At 42.6% G+C, this 17,707-nt stretch overlaps 1 protein-coding gene across 2 annotated transcripts in view; it reads left to right on the forward strand.

The window, feature by feature from the left end:
• LOC102786545 (FERM, ARHGEF and pleckstrin domain-containing protein 1) overlaps positions 1-17,707 on the forward strand; it is a 56,645-nt gene that overhangs the window by 27,460 nt on the left and 11,478 nt on the right. For both annotated transcript variants that reach the window (XM_006788427.3, XM_006788429.3), the window contains exons 3-15: positions 6,333-6,437; positions 6,535-6,577; positions 6,754-6,832; positions 7,606-7,703; positions 8,755-8,869; positions 10,456-10,603; positions 10,702-10,797; positions 10,877-11,040; positions 11,177-11,245; positions 11,334-11,427; positions 12,031-12,238; positions 16,774-16,961; positions 17,162-17,251. In XM_006788427.3, the coding sequence (XP_006788490.2) occupies positions 6,333-6,437; positions 6,535-6,577; positions 6,754-6,832; positions 7,606-7,703; positions 8,755-8,869; positions 10,456-10,603; positions 10,702-10,797; positions 10,877-11,040; positions 11,177-11,245; positions 11,334-11,427; positions 12,031-12,238; positions 16,774-16,961; positions 17,162-17,251 (1,497 nt within the window). The remainder of the gene's footprint in view (positions 1-6,332; positions 6,438-6,534; positions 6,578-6,753; positions 6,833-7,605; positions 7,704-8,754; positions 8,870-10,455; positions 10,604-10,701; positions 10,798-10,876; positions 11,041-11,176; positions 11,246-11,333; positions 11,428-12,030; positions 12,239-16,773; positions 16,962-17,161; positions 17,252-17,707) is intronic.

A 17,707-nucleotide genomic window follows, 5' to 3' on the forward strand; every position in this document is an offset into this window, starting at 1 on the left:
GTAAACTGTAAACCTTATTTTTTTTTTATAGATAGAGGCCATGAAAAGGAAGATTGGTGACATTTTCTTGGCATTCCAGATGATGAAAGAAATGTCAGGTCCTGATGATGATGTTTCCTAAGACTGTAACCTTTCAGCTGAAAGCGGAGGCTGCACGACATGTATGTAGAGGTTTGAGTCAGCTGCACTGTCAGAGGGAAGAAGTCACAGCTTCTTTTTTGTCTGATGGTTGTACACTTTAGCGTTGGCCTTAGACTTCTAAATCATCAGTAATCATCAAATATATTTATATATAAATTTCTGGCAATTATTTCATTGTTTATGTTTTAAAGAGTTAAATGTACTGTTTGCCATCTGGATGAACAGAGGATATAAAAACAGACAGCTTTGCTGTAATTAATGGTTCAGTGAATTGACACAGTAAATTATCTTGTGTCTTTACAGCTTCAGTGACCTAAATTAAATTAAATGAACAGGTCACTCTGAGATTAAATTCAAGTATTTTTGTCTGTGGCCTGTAGTGCTAATGACCCGTCTACATTGTTTTGGTGTGCGTTGCCCAGTTTTTGAGATATCAACTGTGGAAATCAGTGACTTTCCTTGAATCTAATGGAACATGATCGCACTTGCCTTGTGCTGCTTCAGATGCCAAAAGAATGCACATAAACAGAGTTCCTACAGTGCTCACAACAGGGTTTGAGGGTTTTCGAGTAACCGGGTCATGATTTCCAGAAGGAGATATCGCTGCTGACTTTTTCACATTAATGTTTTTGGAGCTTGGAGCACCTAAAGGGAAGTGCCATCGGGTCCCATTATTTTCAACAGGGGATAATATTTTCTAAAGCTGATATCTTCAAATATGGGCATCTCACTCCAAAACAACCTGAATGGTTAAGTTAACTGTCCCTTTAAATCAGATGTTTCTTAATCCAGACTTTCACACTAGGCCATTGCTACAAGTCAATATTTCAATTCAGTTTGAAACACAAATTCATAACAACAGTTGCCTCAGGGCACTTGATATTGTTGGCTACAGACCCAACAATATTGGAAAGAAAACCAAAGACCAAAGACCCATTGTAGTACCGACTAGTGCCAGCAAATGTAAGCTCTGGAAATGCTAAAAAAAACAGCTAATTTAATGTAGCTTCTGAAAGTGTTAGCATGTATCAACACGTTTGGGATTTACCCACATATATGTGCTTGACAATATGTGGCAGCTATGGCACTCATTACCAACATGCAGGCACCCATTCAGAAATAAAGAACAATTGGATTTCATTCCCAATTCAGTTGCAAGCTGGCTCACTGTCACACTGCCATGGTTTAATGGTACAGTTGAACAGAGCCTTCATTTATTTTATTTGTGATACTTGAACTTTTCCTGTACAGAAAGGTCAGAATCTCTGCTGTGAATAGATCAGAAATGATTTGGTCTCAGTAATTTTCCCAGTTAATACATTTGATGTTTTCCATGTTCTATTGTAAATTTGGGGATTTGCAAATCACTGAATTCTGGGTTGTTTTTTTTGCACTTTACACATCATCCCAACTTTTTGGGAATTGGAATTGTAAATCCATGTGCATTATTATGGAAATTGTTCCCCCCTTACAGCTACAACAGCTTCCCCTCTTTTTGGGAAGACTTTCTACAAGCTTTTGAAGCTTGTCTGCGGCAATTTGTGCCCATTTAATAGCATTTCTAAGGTCAGACGTTGATGTTGGATGAGAGGGCCTGGCCGGCAATCTTCTTTCTAGTTTATCTCAAAGGTACGGTGGGGTTGAGGTTAGGGCTCTGTGTGGTACAGTTAAGTTGTTCCAAAATCATCCATCCATTCTTTGGACTGAGCTTTGTGCAGTGGGGCACAGTCTCACTGGAACAGAAAAAGCCTCTGCAAAAGCTGAAAGGATAGAACTATAAAAAAATGTCTCAGTGAGCGAAAACATTAACATTTCCCTTCACTGGAACTAGAAAACAATCCCATAGCATTATCCTTCCTCCACCAACCTTTACAGCTGGCACTGTGCATTCAGGCAGGCAGTGTTTCCTGCTATTCACTAAACCCAGACTAAAGTCAGTCTGGTGTCCAGACTGCCAGATACAGAAACGAGATGAGATTTATCACTGCAGCACGTTTCCTTTTCTCCACAGTCCAGCGGTGGCATGCTTTACATCACTCAAGCCAACACTGGGCTTGCAAGGAGATGCTGCTGCCATGGCAACCCATACAAGGAAGCTCCCAGTGCTGATGTTAAAGTCAGAGGACTTTGAAATTCTGCAGTTATTGAGTCAGCAGAGCACTGGTGACTACCTATTGTGTCACTTCGGGGCAATCGTGGCTCAAGAGTTGGGAGTTTGCCTTGTAATCGGAAGGTTGCCGGTTTGAGCCCCGGCTCCGACAGTCTCGGTCGTTGTGTCCTTGGGCAAGACACTTCACCCGTTGCCTACTGGTGGTGGTCAGAGGGCCCAGTGGCGCCAGTGTCCGGCAGCCTCGGCTCTGTCAGTGCACGCCAGGGTGGCTGTGGCTACAATGTAGCTTGCCATCACCAGTGTGTGAATGTGTGTGTGAATGGGTGGATGACAGGTTGTGTAAAGCGCTTTGGGGTCCGTAGGGACTAGAAAAGCGCTGTACAAATTAGAGATGGACCGATCCGATATTACGTATCGGTATCGGTCCGATACTGACCCAAATTCCTGGATCGGATATCGGCAAGAAATAAAAAATGTAATCCGATCCATTAAATATCAAAAAAGCACCTCACAAAACTTGCTACACGGCGTAACCCGGCTCATAACCGTAGCACGTTGGAGCAGTGTGCTCACATGATAGAGCGGCTGTGTGCTACCAAACCAGCATTTCATCTACAAGGAAGTTTTCCCAGAGAGAAGTAAAGCAAGTGTGTAAGTTCATCTCTGAATGTTTGTAAAGCATTCCAGCGTTAAGCTTAACAACCGATATATGGAGCGACTGCCTCTCTCTCTCTCTCTCTCCTGCTCCTACTTCAAACGTGAAACTGATCAATGATCAGCTGATCGGCTTTTCTGTCGCTAGTCCGTCTCTCTTGTTTGTTTTTGGCCCACTTTGCACCAGAAAGAGGAAACCAGCGGCTGAACAACAGCAGCACTATTAAGCTTGATAAGCTGTTGTTAGAATTTATTTAATATTACTTTCTACACCAGGATCTTTTTCTACATAGCTGACGGCTGGTAACTGTGCAGGGGCGGATCTAGCAAAGTTTAGCCAGGGGGGCCGATAGGGCATGAACAGGGAAAAGGGGGCACAAAGACATACTTTTCTTTCTTATTCTCATTTAAAATGTCGAGCTTTTAATAAATAATTATCTGACCCAAAGTTTTAATCTGATGTAAAATATATATATAAGTCCATTACTGTATATAGTAACTGTTAAGTCTAACATACCCTAGTAAGCTATAGTACTTTTTCCTTTGGGAAGATACCATCTGTGCAGTCTGCAATTTTGTTGAAGAAAGATGTTGAATCTATTTAATTATTCTTGAAAAATAATTTATTTCTGTGCATTTTCCTCCCTGCATCAAATTAAATTTGATTACATTGATTAAGCATCATGAGGTGGGGGGTGGGGGTGGTTCCCTATTTTTTTTTTGCTGGGAGTTTGCAACCCTATTAGTTAGGTTGCTTAATATTTCTGCTAAGTACTCTTTAAAATACCAGAATAGGAAGGATGGAGCAGGTTTAAGTTTATTAGATTAGTATTGCTGAACTATGAAATATTTTGGGCGCAGTGTATTTTTTACATACAGGTATAACAGAATAGCTTTAGTGTTGTTATTTATTTAAACTTGAGTATAAACTTATACAAAATGCAGCAAGATATTAAAAAAACGTTTTATTTATTAAAAAACACACTATATCAGATTCATATCGGTATCGGCAGATATCCAAATTTATGATATCGGTATCGGTATCGGACATAAAAAAGTGGTATCGTGCCATCTCTAATACAAATACAGGCCATTTACCATTTGAATTGCTGTGGTTCGTGAATGCTTTGACTTTGCAATATTACCACTTACTATACAGCTCACTGTGGATTGTCTGGAAGGGAAGAAATTTCACCAAAGACTTGTTGCAGCTGTGCTATAACAGCCCATTCCTCAGAAATGTTTGTAAAGACAGACAGCATGAATACGTGCTTGATTTCATTCATCAGCGACAATGGGATTGAATGAAACACCTGAATAGAATGACTAAGAGGTGTGGCTCAGTATATAGTCCATATAGTGTACATTGATCTAATGGTCTTATTGCCTTTGTGGCTGAATAAGAGAAAATCCCTGCCTACAGGTCCCCCAATGAAAAAAATGGAGTCAGTTGTAGTAATCTAGTAACACCTGTACTGTCCAAAGATGAGCGTCTGTCTTCGTAAACAGTTGGTTCGGACTTTATTGGGTAGATTTAACTAAAACTACTCCAATCCAGTACTGTATATCCCTTCTGAAACAGAATAAGTGGGTTATATCCTGCTAGGATTGATTAAATGTCTATTGTATTGATGTATATTAGTAATAGATAGGTGTACCTAATAAAATGGCAACTAAGAGGGTTCGGTTTTGTAAGACAAGTTGCTTTTATGCCAGGTTTCATTATTACGTTGCTGCAATTAGGCTTTTAGAGACTCTAAAGTGAGTACTGTGTTACTAAGTGTCCTCCAAGTGCCTGCGCCAGTACAGCTGTCATCTTTGGGTCTTGTGCATCATTAACAGCGGCCTTATTATTGTGCCGGCTGCAGCGGTGTCAAATGGCAGTGCCCTAACTCCAGTCTGCAACAGCTGCATTTAATCAAGCACTGTCAAGCTTTAATCAGCCTCGGCCTTACCCATCTCTGCTTGGCTCGCGGTCATTTCTGCCCCGACAGCAGATTTATAAGGCTGGATACGTGAGACAGAAACACTCTTGAGCCTCAACACTGCATCCGCAGCGGTTTGTCCGCCGTACGTTTTCCTGGAGCCACCGCAGGGCACATTTGTTCAGAAAACATGAGACATAGAAGTCATTCAGGAGTTCATTTGCCTCAGTTAGGGTGGAATATTTACGTGTGAGAAGGGCTTAAGCTCTTTCCCTCTAGCCTGCTTGTCACCATATGGAAACAACTGGTTTCCATATGGTGACAGAGGACACCCTCTGCGCTGCCTGACGAGAGACAGTAGTGCTGTGAAGGAAGGACAGACGCATGAGGGGGGGGGGGGAGTGGCTGATGTTGTGAGTGGGCGCTTGTTTGGGAAAGATTTTTTTGTGAAAGTGTAAACCCTTTCACTAAGCTGGCTAAGCTTCTGTTTTTATTCTTTGAGCAATAACAGGAGCGCAGACTGTATCATTCTTTGCCTGTGAAACACCAGACACATTTAAAGGCGGGCGAGACCCTTTAATACAGTTCAGCTGCATGAAGGGGAATTCATGTGACGCGTCTCTGCGACTCACTCTTCCTTTTATGTAAAAGCACAGGAGAAACTGCTTCCTTGAAACCCACTCGGAGACATCCCTGGATCATTATCCAAACCAAAGGGAACTGCTACTACAAACGCTCACATGCTATAGCTGGGACACGCTCAGCTCTGGTGCAAAGCAGTCACGAGGAAGCAGCCAGGCAAAAATTCTCCTGCTGTGTGTGCGCCTGACAGAGCTCTGTCTTCTCAGGGTGCCTGCAACAGAAGTGTTTCAGTGGAAATCCCTGACTTTTACTTGACCTTACATGGGAAAGTTTCTCTCTCCAAAGATGTGGTGGATTTCTGAGGCTTGTGTGTTGTCACATCGCCAGGCAGCACGTGGGTTGCTCGCTCTTTCTTCAAAGTGTTTGCGCGCGCTGCGAGCGAGGACGGAGGTGGTCGGGGAGGGTCTTTATCCCGTCCTGATACTGTATCAACCTCAAAGGCCGCCGGGCCGTCATCAGTGACAGCAGTGACACTGAAAACACAGATCAAAGACGGGGCCTGCCTCCCCCTCTGGCTCCAGCAGGGAGGAAGGGGTTTTGTGACCAACCGAGCCCGTGAAAGCAAGAATAGAAGGACGAAGGCTGGCAGAGGAATTTAGTCAAAAAAATGATTATCTACTTGGGTAGCATTCACTCGCATGGGGTTTGACAGGTCAACAAAGCCGGGCTCTTTTGCGCCTGAGTGCTCTTTTGTGTCATTCGGCCCAGAAGTTTGGCTGGCTTTATGTATGTAACCATATAAAATACCAGAGTCTCCTTTGACTTCAATGCTGAGGACAAAAGCTGACTTTAAAACAGGAATAGTTACTGTTGCAGTGTTATATTAACTATAGCTCTTTGTCTTTTCCTTTTGTTCACAGCAAAAAGCCTCAGGCAAGGTGCTGTTTGACCTCGTGTGCTCCCACATGAATCTCATTGAGGGTGACTACTTTGGCTTGGAGTTTCAGAACCAACAAAAGATGATGGTGAGTAAATGAGAGCACAGAGGAACCTCTGTCAAGCATACCTAACGTTGCTTTCCCTAAAATCAGCTCCGTGTTAACTGTCTTCTCTCTTTCACAGGTTTGGTTGGACCACATCAAACCCATTATCAAGCAGCTCAGGCGTAAGTGCTTTAAAATACTGAACCCTATTCTTTGAAGAAATCTCTCTCAGTGGACGTTTCTTTGTTTGTCTGGAGAAAACCTGTAAGCGAGCGAGAAGCATATCTCGCTTCAAAGAGCTGCTGTTTTGTGTATTTGATGCAGTCCAATAGCAGATCTCTTTGCTGTGTGTACGCAGGGCCGAAACACACAATCCTGAGGTTTTCTGTGAAGTTTTTCCCCCCGGACCACGCCCAGCTACTGGAGGAGCTGACAAGGTGAGCTCCTCTCTGTGTGATATAACTTATCTTCGTTCCAACAGCGTGCTTATCTTCCGCTTGGCAATGAAACGTGCACTTGTATACAGTGTGTCAGTGTAAATCAGTGTCACTTATTTCCACTGTGACTGAAAACAATTGTGGAAACATGAAACGTGCTGCGGTTCCCACAAGATTTATGCCCCGCCACGCTATGCTGTTCACATATCAGGGCTGCCATGTTTCTGATTTAGCTCTTGGGAGATTAGTGTGGAGCTAATGGTTTTCTGGTTTCTCCTTTCTTGTTCTGGACTCCATATCCTGGTTATTTGTCATAATTATTCATTGATTTGAAAATGCAAAAGACATTGAAAACATTTTTTGGCAAACTCGGCAGCTGAAGGACGGAGGTGGATGCAAACTGCTTGACTAGTTGGCGCTGACGTTAGATGTTCTCAAAAAACCGAAGTAATTATTATGCTTCTTATCAGGACTATATTTGTTTCTGTGCTGGACTACAGCCAGGAGGTGCAATGTGTTCAGGAAATGTCCCGAAAACTAACTTTACTTCTTATAGATTTCTGAATTTAAACTGTACACTTGTTCCAGCTGACTGTGGTTCAAAGAAAGGCAAAAGATGCTTTTCATTTAGTTAGAATTTGCAATAATCCTCTTGGCTGCCATGTTTGAGTTTAGCAGTAGATTTCAATCTGATCCAGAATTCAGGTGGTAGAAAACACCAAACTCCAGCTCCTCCTTTTGTATAATGTGAATGCTGTTTGTGTTTGGCCCAGGTACCTGTTTGCCCTCCAGATCAAACAGGACCTTTGCTGTGGACGTCTGACTTGCAACGACACCAGCGCCGCTCTGATGGTCTCCTACATTATACAATGTAAGGAACGCCGGAGCTGTTTTTGTCATTAAGCTCATGGGAACAAAACACACACATAGATAAAAGGCAGTCATGGTAAAAAAACAAAAGTACACCGCAAAGTACAGTATCAGTTCTAAGATTTTACATGAAAAGACTGTAAAGAAAGAATCTAGTCCTCACCAGCTGTTAAAATTAGGTAAATACAACCTCACATGACAAATTACAGCAAGTAGTTATTTATTTGATAAAAAAACAACAAAATGTAGAAGCAGTGTCTGAAAAACTAGGTAAACGGGGATTTAGCCTCACATTTGTCTCTAGAATAGTTTGAGGAGTTCCCAAATCATCACCATCAGCAACAATCGCTTCACTAAAATCACTGATGTCCTTCATTCTTGGCATTGTGTGAATAAACAATGGCTCCAGATCAGCAAGCTGCCTAAAGTAGTGCTTTTATAGAGGTGCTCGCACTCGCTGATGATCAGTTAATCAAGTGCATTTGATTATCAGCACCCGGCGGCTACTTAGCCTCATATTTTCTGCAGAAGCAGTGAGGGTTTTTCACACACTGCTTTTTCATTTTTGATGGCTTTTTTTTTTTGTTAAATGAATAATTATAGTTGTTGTTCATCAGAGGATTTGTTTACCTAATTTTAAGAGCAGCTAAGAGACGGATTATTTTTTATTATATCCTGATACAGACAACATTTCATCTAAAGATTAAATGCTTTCTTTTAACCGTGACTGTAACAGTGCACACTGCACACCACTGCAAATTGATTATCGGTGTATTACGGTGGGTATTTTTTAGTTAGATGGTGCCAATGCCAGGAAATCTGAGCATTTTCATTGCTGCAGTCTGTCACACGATAGTGATCAAAGTTTTTTGTATCAATAAAACGGAAAAGGAAATACCTTTAATTCCTCCAGAAAATCCACGCTCTGAAGCGCTTTTACAAGCACCCTAGACTTTCTTTTCTATTATTCTCATTATTATCAATTCTTATTTATTTTATTCTTATTTTGTATAACATGAGCTTCCCCCCCTTTCTTTCTTGTCTCCCTTAAGCTGAGATTGGAGACTTTGAGGAGAGCCAGTGCCGGTCACACCTCCTCAACAACAACTACATCCCAGATCAAATGCCCCTCATTGACAAAATCATGGAGTTTCACTCAAAGAATATGTGAGTAGAGATCTTGATTCAAGGCTGCACAGTGGTTTTAAAATAAGGCAGTTGTTTGGTTCTAGTCGTAGTTTCTGATTAACTCTCTTCATAAGGTCACTGAAGGCATGGCTGCGCTCAAATTACTCTCAACCCGTCAACAGGAAATGTTGTTTCAGACCGCGTGCGTGTCCCACTGGGAACTTTTATTATAGAGGTGGCACATTCAGGAAAACAGCCATTGAATGAAAGGCTCCTTTCTCAGAGAGCTGTGTATTTTTATTATACACGGGCTTAGAAAAGGCAGTCTTTGTAAGTTGTTTTACAGCTTCTGGCCAGAAGTGGATGTGAGTTCATCTTCTGCTCTGTCTATAAAGACTACTTTCCTCCAAACAGAGATCTGAAATCCTCCTTCAACCTGCTGCATGACTCACGCTGCTGCTGTCGGCTGGTTCAGTAGGTTAAAAACGCAGTTTGTCAGAGAGCGCTGCGAGGCGTCTCGTGCAGGAGGTCGCGAGAAGTGAAGCTGGCGATTGAACTTGGCGCTTCTTTTTAGGCTTTTCTATTATAACTGCCACTCATTTTGGGAGTGGTATGTGTTGGGAATATGTTACTGGAAACTTTCCAAATGTCCTTAAAGCATATTTCGCAAAATTCCCCCAACCGTGCATGGGTTTGAATATGTGCCAATGCTTTGCTAACACTTGTCTCAACTCAGCATTACAGGGTGTCATGCCAGAGATGGGCACGCAGTGGGTGGCTGCGGCAACATGAAAGGAGCTCCGTTAGAGCTCTAGACTGCTCCCTTTAACTTGCTCTTTTTTTCCCACCAAGAGTCCTTCTTAGTTGATGACTGCAGTACTTCTGGCTATGTGCCATGTAGAATTAAATCTCTTATTAATTACCACACCCAGGAAACAGGAAGGCTTATCCACTGATAAGAAATAGGAAGGTTAGTTGGCATTTGCAGCCCCTCCCACAACTTCTCCAGAAACTCAGATAAACTTGAGAAACCTGGATTGAACTCTGTCTTTGTCTTTCACTTTAATTAGCCAGATATCCAACAGGGGAATACGATTCATTTTTGTCTTAATTTACCCTCCCTGCTCTAATAATTATTTCCAAAACCATCTAGAAAATAGTTTCTAAAGTGAACAGTGAATAGATTGAATTTTAAAGCTCGAGTTCCTGTGTGTAAAACAAATTTATGAGCGTATAACACAGAATATTTTGTTACAATAATAACACCAAGGCTTAAAAGATATTAAAGAATTTAACAGATGTGGGTTAAATAAAAGCTGGTCCCTCATTCGCAAGCGGTCCCCACAGCAGGTAGCTCCACATCTTTGATTTGCTCAAACTGGGGATCTCTTCACTAGTTAGGTAGATGTGTAAACCACTACAGTATGCTTCCAGTGCTTCCAGTTTTCAAAAGTATAGACAACCCAACACTACGAAGGTGTCTTTGTTTGTTTTTTGACAGTGGAGGTTTGTGACAGTGCTCGTTAGTATGATTGCTTTATTGATGGTTATGGTCTTTCCCTGAGATTTGTTTCTGTTAAACACTACATGAAATATAGTTTCATTTGTTTTGTTTTATACCACAGTGGTCAGACACCAGCAGAATCAGACTACCATTTGTTAGAAGTTGCTCGCAGGCTGGAGATGTACGGGATTCGGCTCCATCCTGCCAAGGATCGCGAGGGAACAAAGTTAAGCCTGACTGTGGCGCACACGGGTGTCCTGGTCTTCCAGGTTAGTCCAAAATCAGTGCAGGTCAGCCCAACTGGTATCAAACGCTTTTTATGTGTTTAGTAGTGCAAAATAGTGAATTCTGTTTTTCATCACTTCAGGGACACACAAAGATTAACGCCTTCAACTGGTCTAAAGTTCGAAAACTGAGCTTCAAGAGAAAACGCTTCCTCATTAAGCTGAGGCCGGATCTAAATGTAAGTGACATCACAAAATATTGAAACTCTTCAGCTCACTGACTGATGTTGTGTTTAAATGTCTTGATGTGTCCCCCAGAGTTCATATCAGGACACTCTGGAGTTTTTAATGCCAAGCAGGGACTGCTGTAAAGTCTTCTGGAAGATCTGTGTTGAATATCACGCCTTCTTCCGCCTATTTGAGGAACCTAAGCCCAAGCCCAAGCCGGTACTCTTCTCACGAGGCTCCTCCTTTAGATTCAGGTAGCATTTGCATCAAAGAGCTAAACTCTGTCTATCATGGCTGCAAGAACACAGCAGTTTCTACCCATCACTTAACAGTCTGCTAAGGCTCTTGTGGAATAGCTCATCATTAACTGTCTCGTATTTATCTCTGCAGCGGTCGCACGCAGAAGCAGGTGATTGAATATGTGAAAGAGTCTGAATTTAAAAAGATCCCGTTTGAAAGGTAAAGGCTGCAGACACGTTTGACATATTTGGTACAGGCGAGGGTGCTCAGAGTTTATAACGCCGACCTTTAATATCCTGTCTGCCAGGAAACACAGTCGTGTTCAGTATAGCAGTCGGGTCCAACACAACAGTCGCCTGTCACCATTGCCTTCTCCAAGCCACCGTGAAGTGCCAACAGATGTGAGTCTTTTAAGTGGGCAATTTGTTGCATACAGCATTTTTTTGTTGTCTGAGCAAATACAGTCCATAGTGTCGCTTTTCACATTGTTTTCTCTTTTAAAAATGCCCATAATGTAAAAATACAGCAAAATACAGCCTACTCATCCGGAGGCATGGATCTTAAGACTCTGTTATGCTCTAAGATCATTTTTCTGGTATGAATAAACTCCTGTTTTGTACAGCTAACACTGTCATCATAGCAACAAATTAGAGAACATCTTTTTAGAAGAATAGTGTTTTATCCCTCCAACACAGTTCAAGAGACTTTGTGGAGTGGGAATCATTAATAAGGAGCACTAGGGCTGTTCTGGTGACACATGGTAGCCCAATACTGTGCTGTGGTATCCCCGCACATGTGTGTGCATAGAAGATGCCAGCCTGCCCAACAAAACAGAGCCACGGGGGTACTCCACAGTCAGTCAAGAAATCTGCAGGGTATTTTCAAGTCAGGCAGAATTTATTTAAAACTTTTAAAATCCTGGCCCTCAGTAAGAGTAATGAATACAATGAATAAATTGTGGTCTTTAAATTCTTTAACCCTGTGTTCCTGTCTCGTACTGGCAGAGTGGTGCTCCTGGGGACAGAATTGATTCTCCTCGGCGTCACTGGAAGGAGTCGGTCCTGGTGAGTGCAGAAGACCCGGCAGCTTCACGGGCGAGGATGAGCCCCTCGCATCAGAGAAATGGCCACGAAGAGAGAACGGGGTCTGTATCCAGGACAGAGGAGACAAGGAGCCCAACACGACAGACCCACCCCGAACATCTAAATACAGGTCCAGCATCTAGGGCTGCTAAAGGCGGCAGCTTTTCCATTCCCTACATTGACTGCAGTGATGTAGATGCTCAGTATTACTTGGGCAGGGACCAGGCTAGCAGGTCAGACCACAGCTATAGAGAACAGGGTATGCTCCGCCAGGGATCTGGCTCTGGAGGGATAAATGGGGCTCTGCAGGCTCAACAGGAGCACTTTCTGGGTAGAATGTATAGGGAGTCTTCTTCTTCTTCTAGAGCATCGCTCATCATGAGTCATGAGCTAGATCATTCTCCCAAGCAGTCATGCCAAACGGTTGACCGAAGTCCTGTTCATAGCATTACAGGAGACATAGGTGTCCGAGAGAGGCAGAGCAACAGCCCTATAACAGTTTCCACTGTGACGGGTTCAAGGGGTGTCACTGCCAGTCCTGTGATTGACATTCTCCATCACGCACCTTCCCTCAGTCGCATAGACCAGAACGGCTACAGTCCCACTCCACTTAACTTTAATGACGGCAGATGCTCTCCCGTCATGGGCCGATCTCCTCGCTCACAGAAATTCCACAAAGCCCATTTTGACGCAGACGCAGTTCAAGGAACGTCCTCTGCAAAGCAAGAATCGCGTACTGTCCTCTCTCGGGCTGAACGCATGGCTGCTCTTGAGCGCCGCATGGTGGCCAATGGGCTAACTGCGCCAGGCAGGTCGCGGACCAGTCTGGGGCAGAAACGATTAAGAACAACCGGTGTCACACAGTACGGAGCAGTTCAAATGAACGATGGCCCGAACACAAGCGGCTCAGAGTCCAGCGAGTCGGAGTTAGAAAATAACAGGGGCAGCAGCCCCGTGATGTTTGGTAGCCCAGCGGAGGCTAATTCTAGTTCCCCCATACCAAGAAACACGTTTTCCTTTGGCAGCCTCCAGCTGGATGAGGAGGCAGATGAGGATGCTTCCCATGCCTTCAGCGATGAGGATATCGGACACATTTTCAGCTGTTAAGTGCGCTAAAAGTTTTAAAACCATCTGCGACTGAGAGCTATAGGGGTCTGGGTCAGAACGTAAGCAGGAGGCTTTTTCACATCCACACACTCCCGAGTCCATAGTGGTCACAGCACAGCACTGCTGAGTAGAAGCACTTTTTAAACGTAGCCGAATGTATCTGTTCAGGCTTTTCTTACCCATTTCATGGAGCGGCTTTAATGTTCAGCCTCGCTGTTCTTTAATTATATTAACATGTCCGTTTGGACATAGACATGTGCCTTTTAAGGATTTTACACTCAATGGCTACTAATTAAAAACTACAGAGAGTACAGAGGCTTTCAGACAGTTTAAAACGTGAGGCTGATTAAAAATGTTGTAGATTTTATTCATAAGTCAGACGATGCCTTAAAACTCCCTATGGAAAAATCCACCTTTTGTTCCATAGCTGTCCATAGACACATCTAACTATTTGAAGTTAGTTACATTTTTTAAAGGTTTCTGCATAAGACACTTTGTGCTTGGTCTGTTGATGTGTCATTGAGGTAGTAGTAACTGTTAACTTCTGTACATTTACCTTTCTTTTTTTACTCTTAATGCAGCACCTACTATTTGATTGTTGTGAGAAGTTCTGGTCTGAAGTGATGCTGATCCATATGCAGTACCTCAACTCATTAACTTGAAGCAAACTTTATGATTTAGCTGTCATGTTTAAATGTCCCGCCAAAGGGAGGGAGTGTGTATCTGTTTGCAATCAGTCTAGCGTCCACAGCTATCAAATTATAATTTTCAAAATTTTGTGTGATGGTAGATATCAATAACAGCTGGAGTTGATTTCATGTTGGTGAAAATCGGGTCAAAATTAAGGTCACATCCAATGTGAAAATTAGTAAAAGTTATATATTACCGACAATTTTATGGATCGTCTTCAAACTTCACTTGGGGGACATGAGTACCTAAGCGGTTTTAGCACGCAAGGTTAAAGTTGACCTTGAAAAAAAACAATCTGACATCAGCATGTTGTCATAAAAACATCGTAAAGTATCAGAGTTTTAGTGTAGCCCTTGCCCTGTGGGGGGAGTTGCGCTCTCTTGTTCACAGATGTTTTGAGAGTTACGAGATCACAAAATTTGCATGAGTACTAGCTTCAAGGGACTGGCAGTGGCTTCATCTGATAGATCTAAAAGCACATGTGTGTTGCAGTGTTACAGTTTGGTCACTCCACAACAGTTTGTGGCTTTTCATGCCCAGTGTTGACATTCCCAGTCTGCTCTTGACTTGCGTTCAAGTATCTCTGGCGGTAATTTGGCATCACCGAGCTGCAGTCTTCCTAACTTTTATTTCCAGTCTCCTTTTTTAACTTTCTTTTGCACCCCTGTCTTCATGCTTGTCTCTGTGTATTCTGTTTAACAAGCTGTTGAGCTTTATTTTACATTTTTTGTTTCTCAGTTTAATTTCTTTATTTTTCTCTGTCCCTGTCTGTCAGCATGAAACTGTTTGATCTTGTAAGTTTTTCTTTTTCTAACTTTGAATGCATGTCTATCTTTTCTGTAACTCATAATGTGTGGTTGAGGAAAAAAAACAAGAAAACAAGATTACCAGCCTCTGGGTTCCCTTTTCTGCAATGATCCAGATAACGAGGTTGTAGATGACAGGAGCCTGGGAATGTGCGGGTTTTCGTATCGGTGAATGCGTGCGTTACTGTATGTGTGAATGGCAGTTTAAGGGCAGCACCTCAAAGCACAGAGTGTCTTTGCTCATCCATCATGTCAACTGCTTCAGCGGTTGCCCCCCAGAAAGTCTTTAGCGCTGACATTAAGAGGCATATCAAAAGTGAGATATGATGGTTTTACACTTCTATCAATACCTACTGAAGTCTATCCATCCATAATAAATCAAAATTAGCGCTGGAATTTAAGAGATGGTGTTAAGATAATGTAGATTTGGGAGTTACTGGATCACTGCAGTGTGGGCCAGGCTTGTGTTTGTTCTCACCCACTGGTGTCCTTGATGATTTGTTTGCAATGCATGCTGTGATAAACCAGATTTGTGGTATGGCTCAGGTCCTGCTGTTCTGCTCTGGCTGCTCTCTGCATGCACTCTACTGTATGTACTGTAATATACTGTGCTATTACTGTCATTTCAGTACTTTATATATAGTAAGATATTTACATTTACATTAAATTAGACTGTAAGAAATCGCAGCAAGCTCATTTACAAAGAGCTGAAATGTACAGTATTTTTTACTTATTGTGTAATTTATTTAATTAAACCTAATGTGAAATTGATTTGTGTTTATGTTATAAATTATATAATTTATGAATTTCTAAATTAACCCATTTGTCATTAACACGTTTCTCGACTCAGCAGTAACAGAGTGAAAACAAAAAGCAGTTTACTAAAATATTCATAAAGCCATTTACTATTACAGGCCTAGAAGCATGAATGCATTTATCCCCACTTTTTCCACATCTGTCTTCTGTCTTGCATTCATTCACTCACGGTGTTCTTGTAGATGTTCACTGGGCCTTTTCTATGCTGCTTTTCACACAATTTTGAACTATATGTGTTCAGCGGAGTCAATAAAGACGTTAAAATGATATTTTTTCCAAATCCTTCTTTTTAAGCCATTGAAGTCGGTGTATTTTCTGGAGTCTGGTCCCCACTGTAGATGTTAGAACCTTTCCGTCTCCTTTGTAGCATTCCTCTAGATGTGTGTATTTGCCTGAGTCACGCCTCCCCTCAGCTGTACTTGTGCATTGAGCTAACTGCAGCCACCAGCTGCACTGCCCTGCGTTCTTGTTATAGCTGTTGCATTCGTGCCAACACACCAGAAGTCGCCAGAGAGAGGTGAGCAAGTTGCTGCCGGAACATAGTAAGTAAGCTGAGTGAACGCTGTCAGAATGGATGACACTAAGTAAGCCGTTCTTCTCGATCACCCTGCAGTATTTGTCTCAGCTTGCGTATTGATTGATGTGGTATGAAGACGTTGTCTGGAATGTTGAGTGAGTCACGGCTGACTCTATATTTTCTGTAGGCAGACCTCAGATGGAATGATGGAAACAGTTTGGTTTAGCTTGCAAAGGTGTCTATTAGGTAAAGTGTGCAGTGTAGGATAATGAATCGAATGCTGGAGTTTAATTATTAGCCAAATGCCACCACGGCATCTGACGAAGATGACATTTCTGTGGAGCAGAAACTACAGATTATTTTCACTATTAAATAATCTGTTGATTACATTCTCAATTTATCAGCTGTGTATTCAACAAATGTCAGAACATGGCGAAAAATGTCATCACACACTTCAGCTTGTTCCTAATGTGTCATTTAATCAGTTTGGGGAAGAAAAAAACTCCCAAATGCTTTATAACAATGTAATACAGAGAAAAGCAAAGAAACCTCATGTTTGCTTCAGAAATTCTAACAATTTGGTCATTAAAATTGTTCTTACTATTTAATTTCTGCAAAACTCAACCCGTCTGCGGCTTAAAGTAGGCAAATGCAAATGCTCTCAGAGCTGCCTAACTTTATCGTGCATCGTTTTCTCATCTCATTATGGTCACCCATGGCTCCGTGCAGGTGTGGTTTCCAACAGTCCTCACCTGTCCGCGTCCTCTGGACACTCCCACGGGATGGTCAACGGTCAGAAGTCGCTGGAGCTGTGCAGTCACAGTCCCGACGGCCGACTGCCTTCCCCGCTCACCAGCCCGTTGCTCAACGACGCCTGCAGTGTTCGCACTGATGATGAAGACGAGGTTCGAAGGAAGGTTTGTAACCAAGAGCCACTTTAATATATTGCCTTGTTGTGTCATTGTAAAGATTTTTTTTAAATAAAGTTGCTACTCAAAATAGAAGTGGACTCAGATTATCTGTCCTGAATAAAGTTACTGTTAGACATTTGTGGAGCTGATTGCACCAAACACTGTTTGTGTTGTTCACGCACACCCCGTTTGTGATGCCCTTGCAGAGGTTCCCAACAGATCGAGCCTACTTCATCGCCAAGGAGCTGCTGACAACAGAACGGACGTATGTGAAGGACCTCGAGGTGGTGACCGTGGTAAGATGGGCCAAGTCGCTCGCCAAGCCAACGCTCTCCTGTTTGTTTTCTCCTGCGCTTGTCCTCTGGGGGGAAAACATTGATTATTCCGGTTAGCTGCTCCATCGCAGAGCACCCGCCAAAACATAGAGTCAGGCAGTGACACAGGAATATTTTGGCAGATGCGATTTCATTTTTTATTCATTCCCCACGCTCGTTCTCCGAAATGCATTTATCTCCCTTGTTCAAGGCTGTGAATACTAAACTGTGTTTGTGTTTAAAGAGATAGATGGATTTAGCCGCATGCGCTCTCTGCCTGTGACTCACTGCTTCAGCCTGCTCCTGTAGATTTAATTGCTGGGTACAAACAGGATATTAAATGTGTGGTACCGCTCCTTCACATGCAATCAAGGAGGATGTCCTTATGAGGCTGGACTGAAGCGTTGCCGTTGTTTGATTCGCCTCTCCTTTTACACT

Source organism: Neolamprologus brichardi, chromosome 16 (genome assembly GCF_056152115.1).
Source record: "Neolamprologus brichardi isolate AB-2024 chromosome 16, ASM5615211v1, whole genome shotgun sequence".
Classification (NCBI taxonomy): Eukaryota; Metazoa; Chordata; class Actinopteri; order Cichliformes; family Cichlidae; genus Neolamprologus; species Neolamprologus brichardi.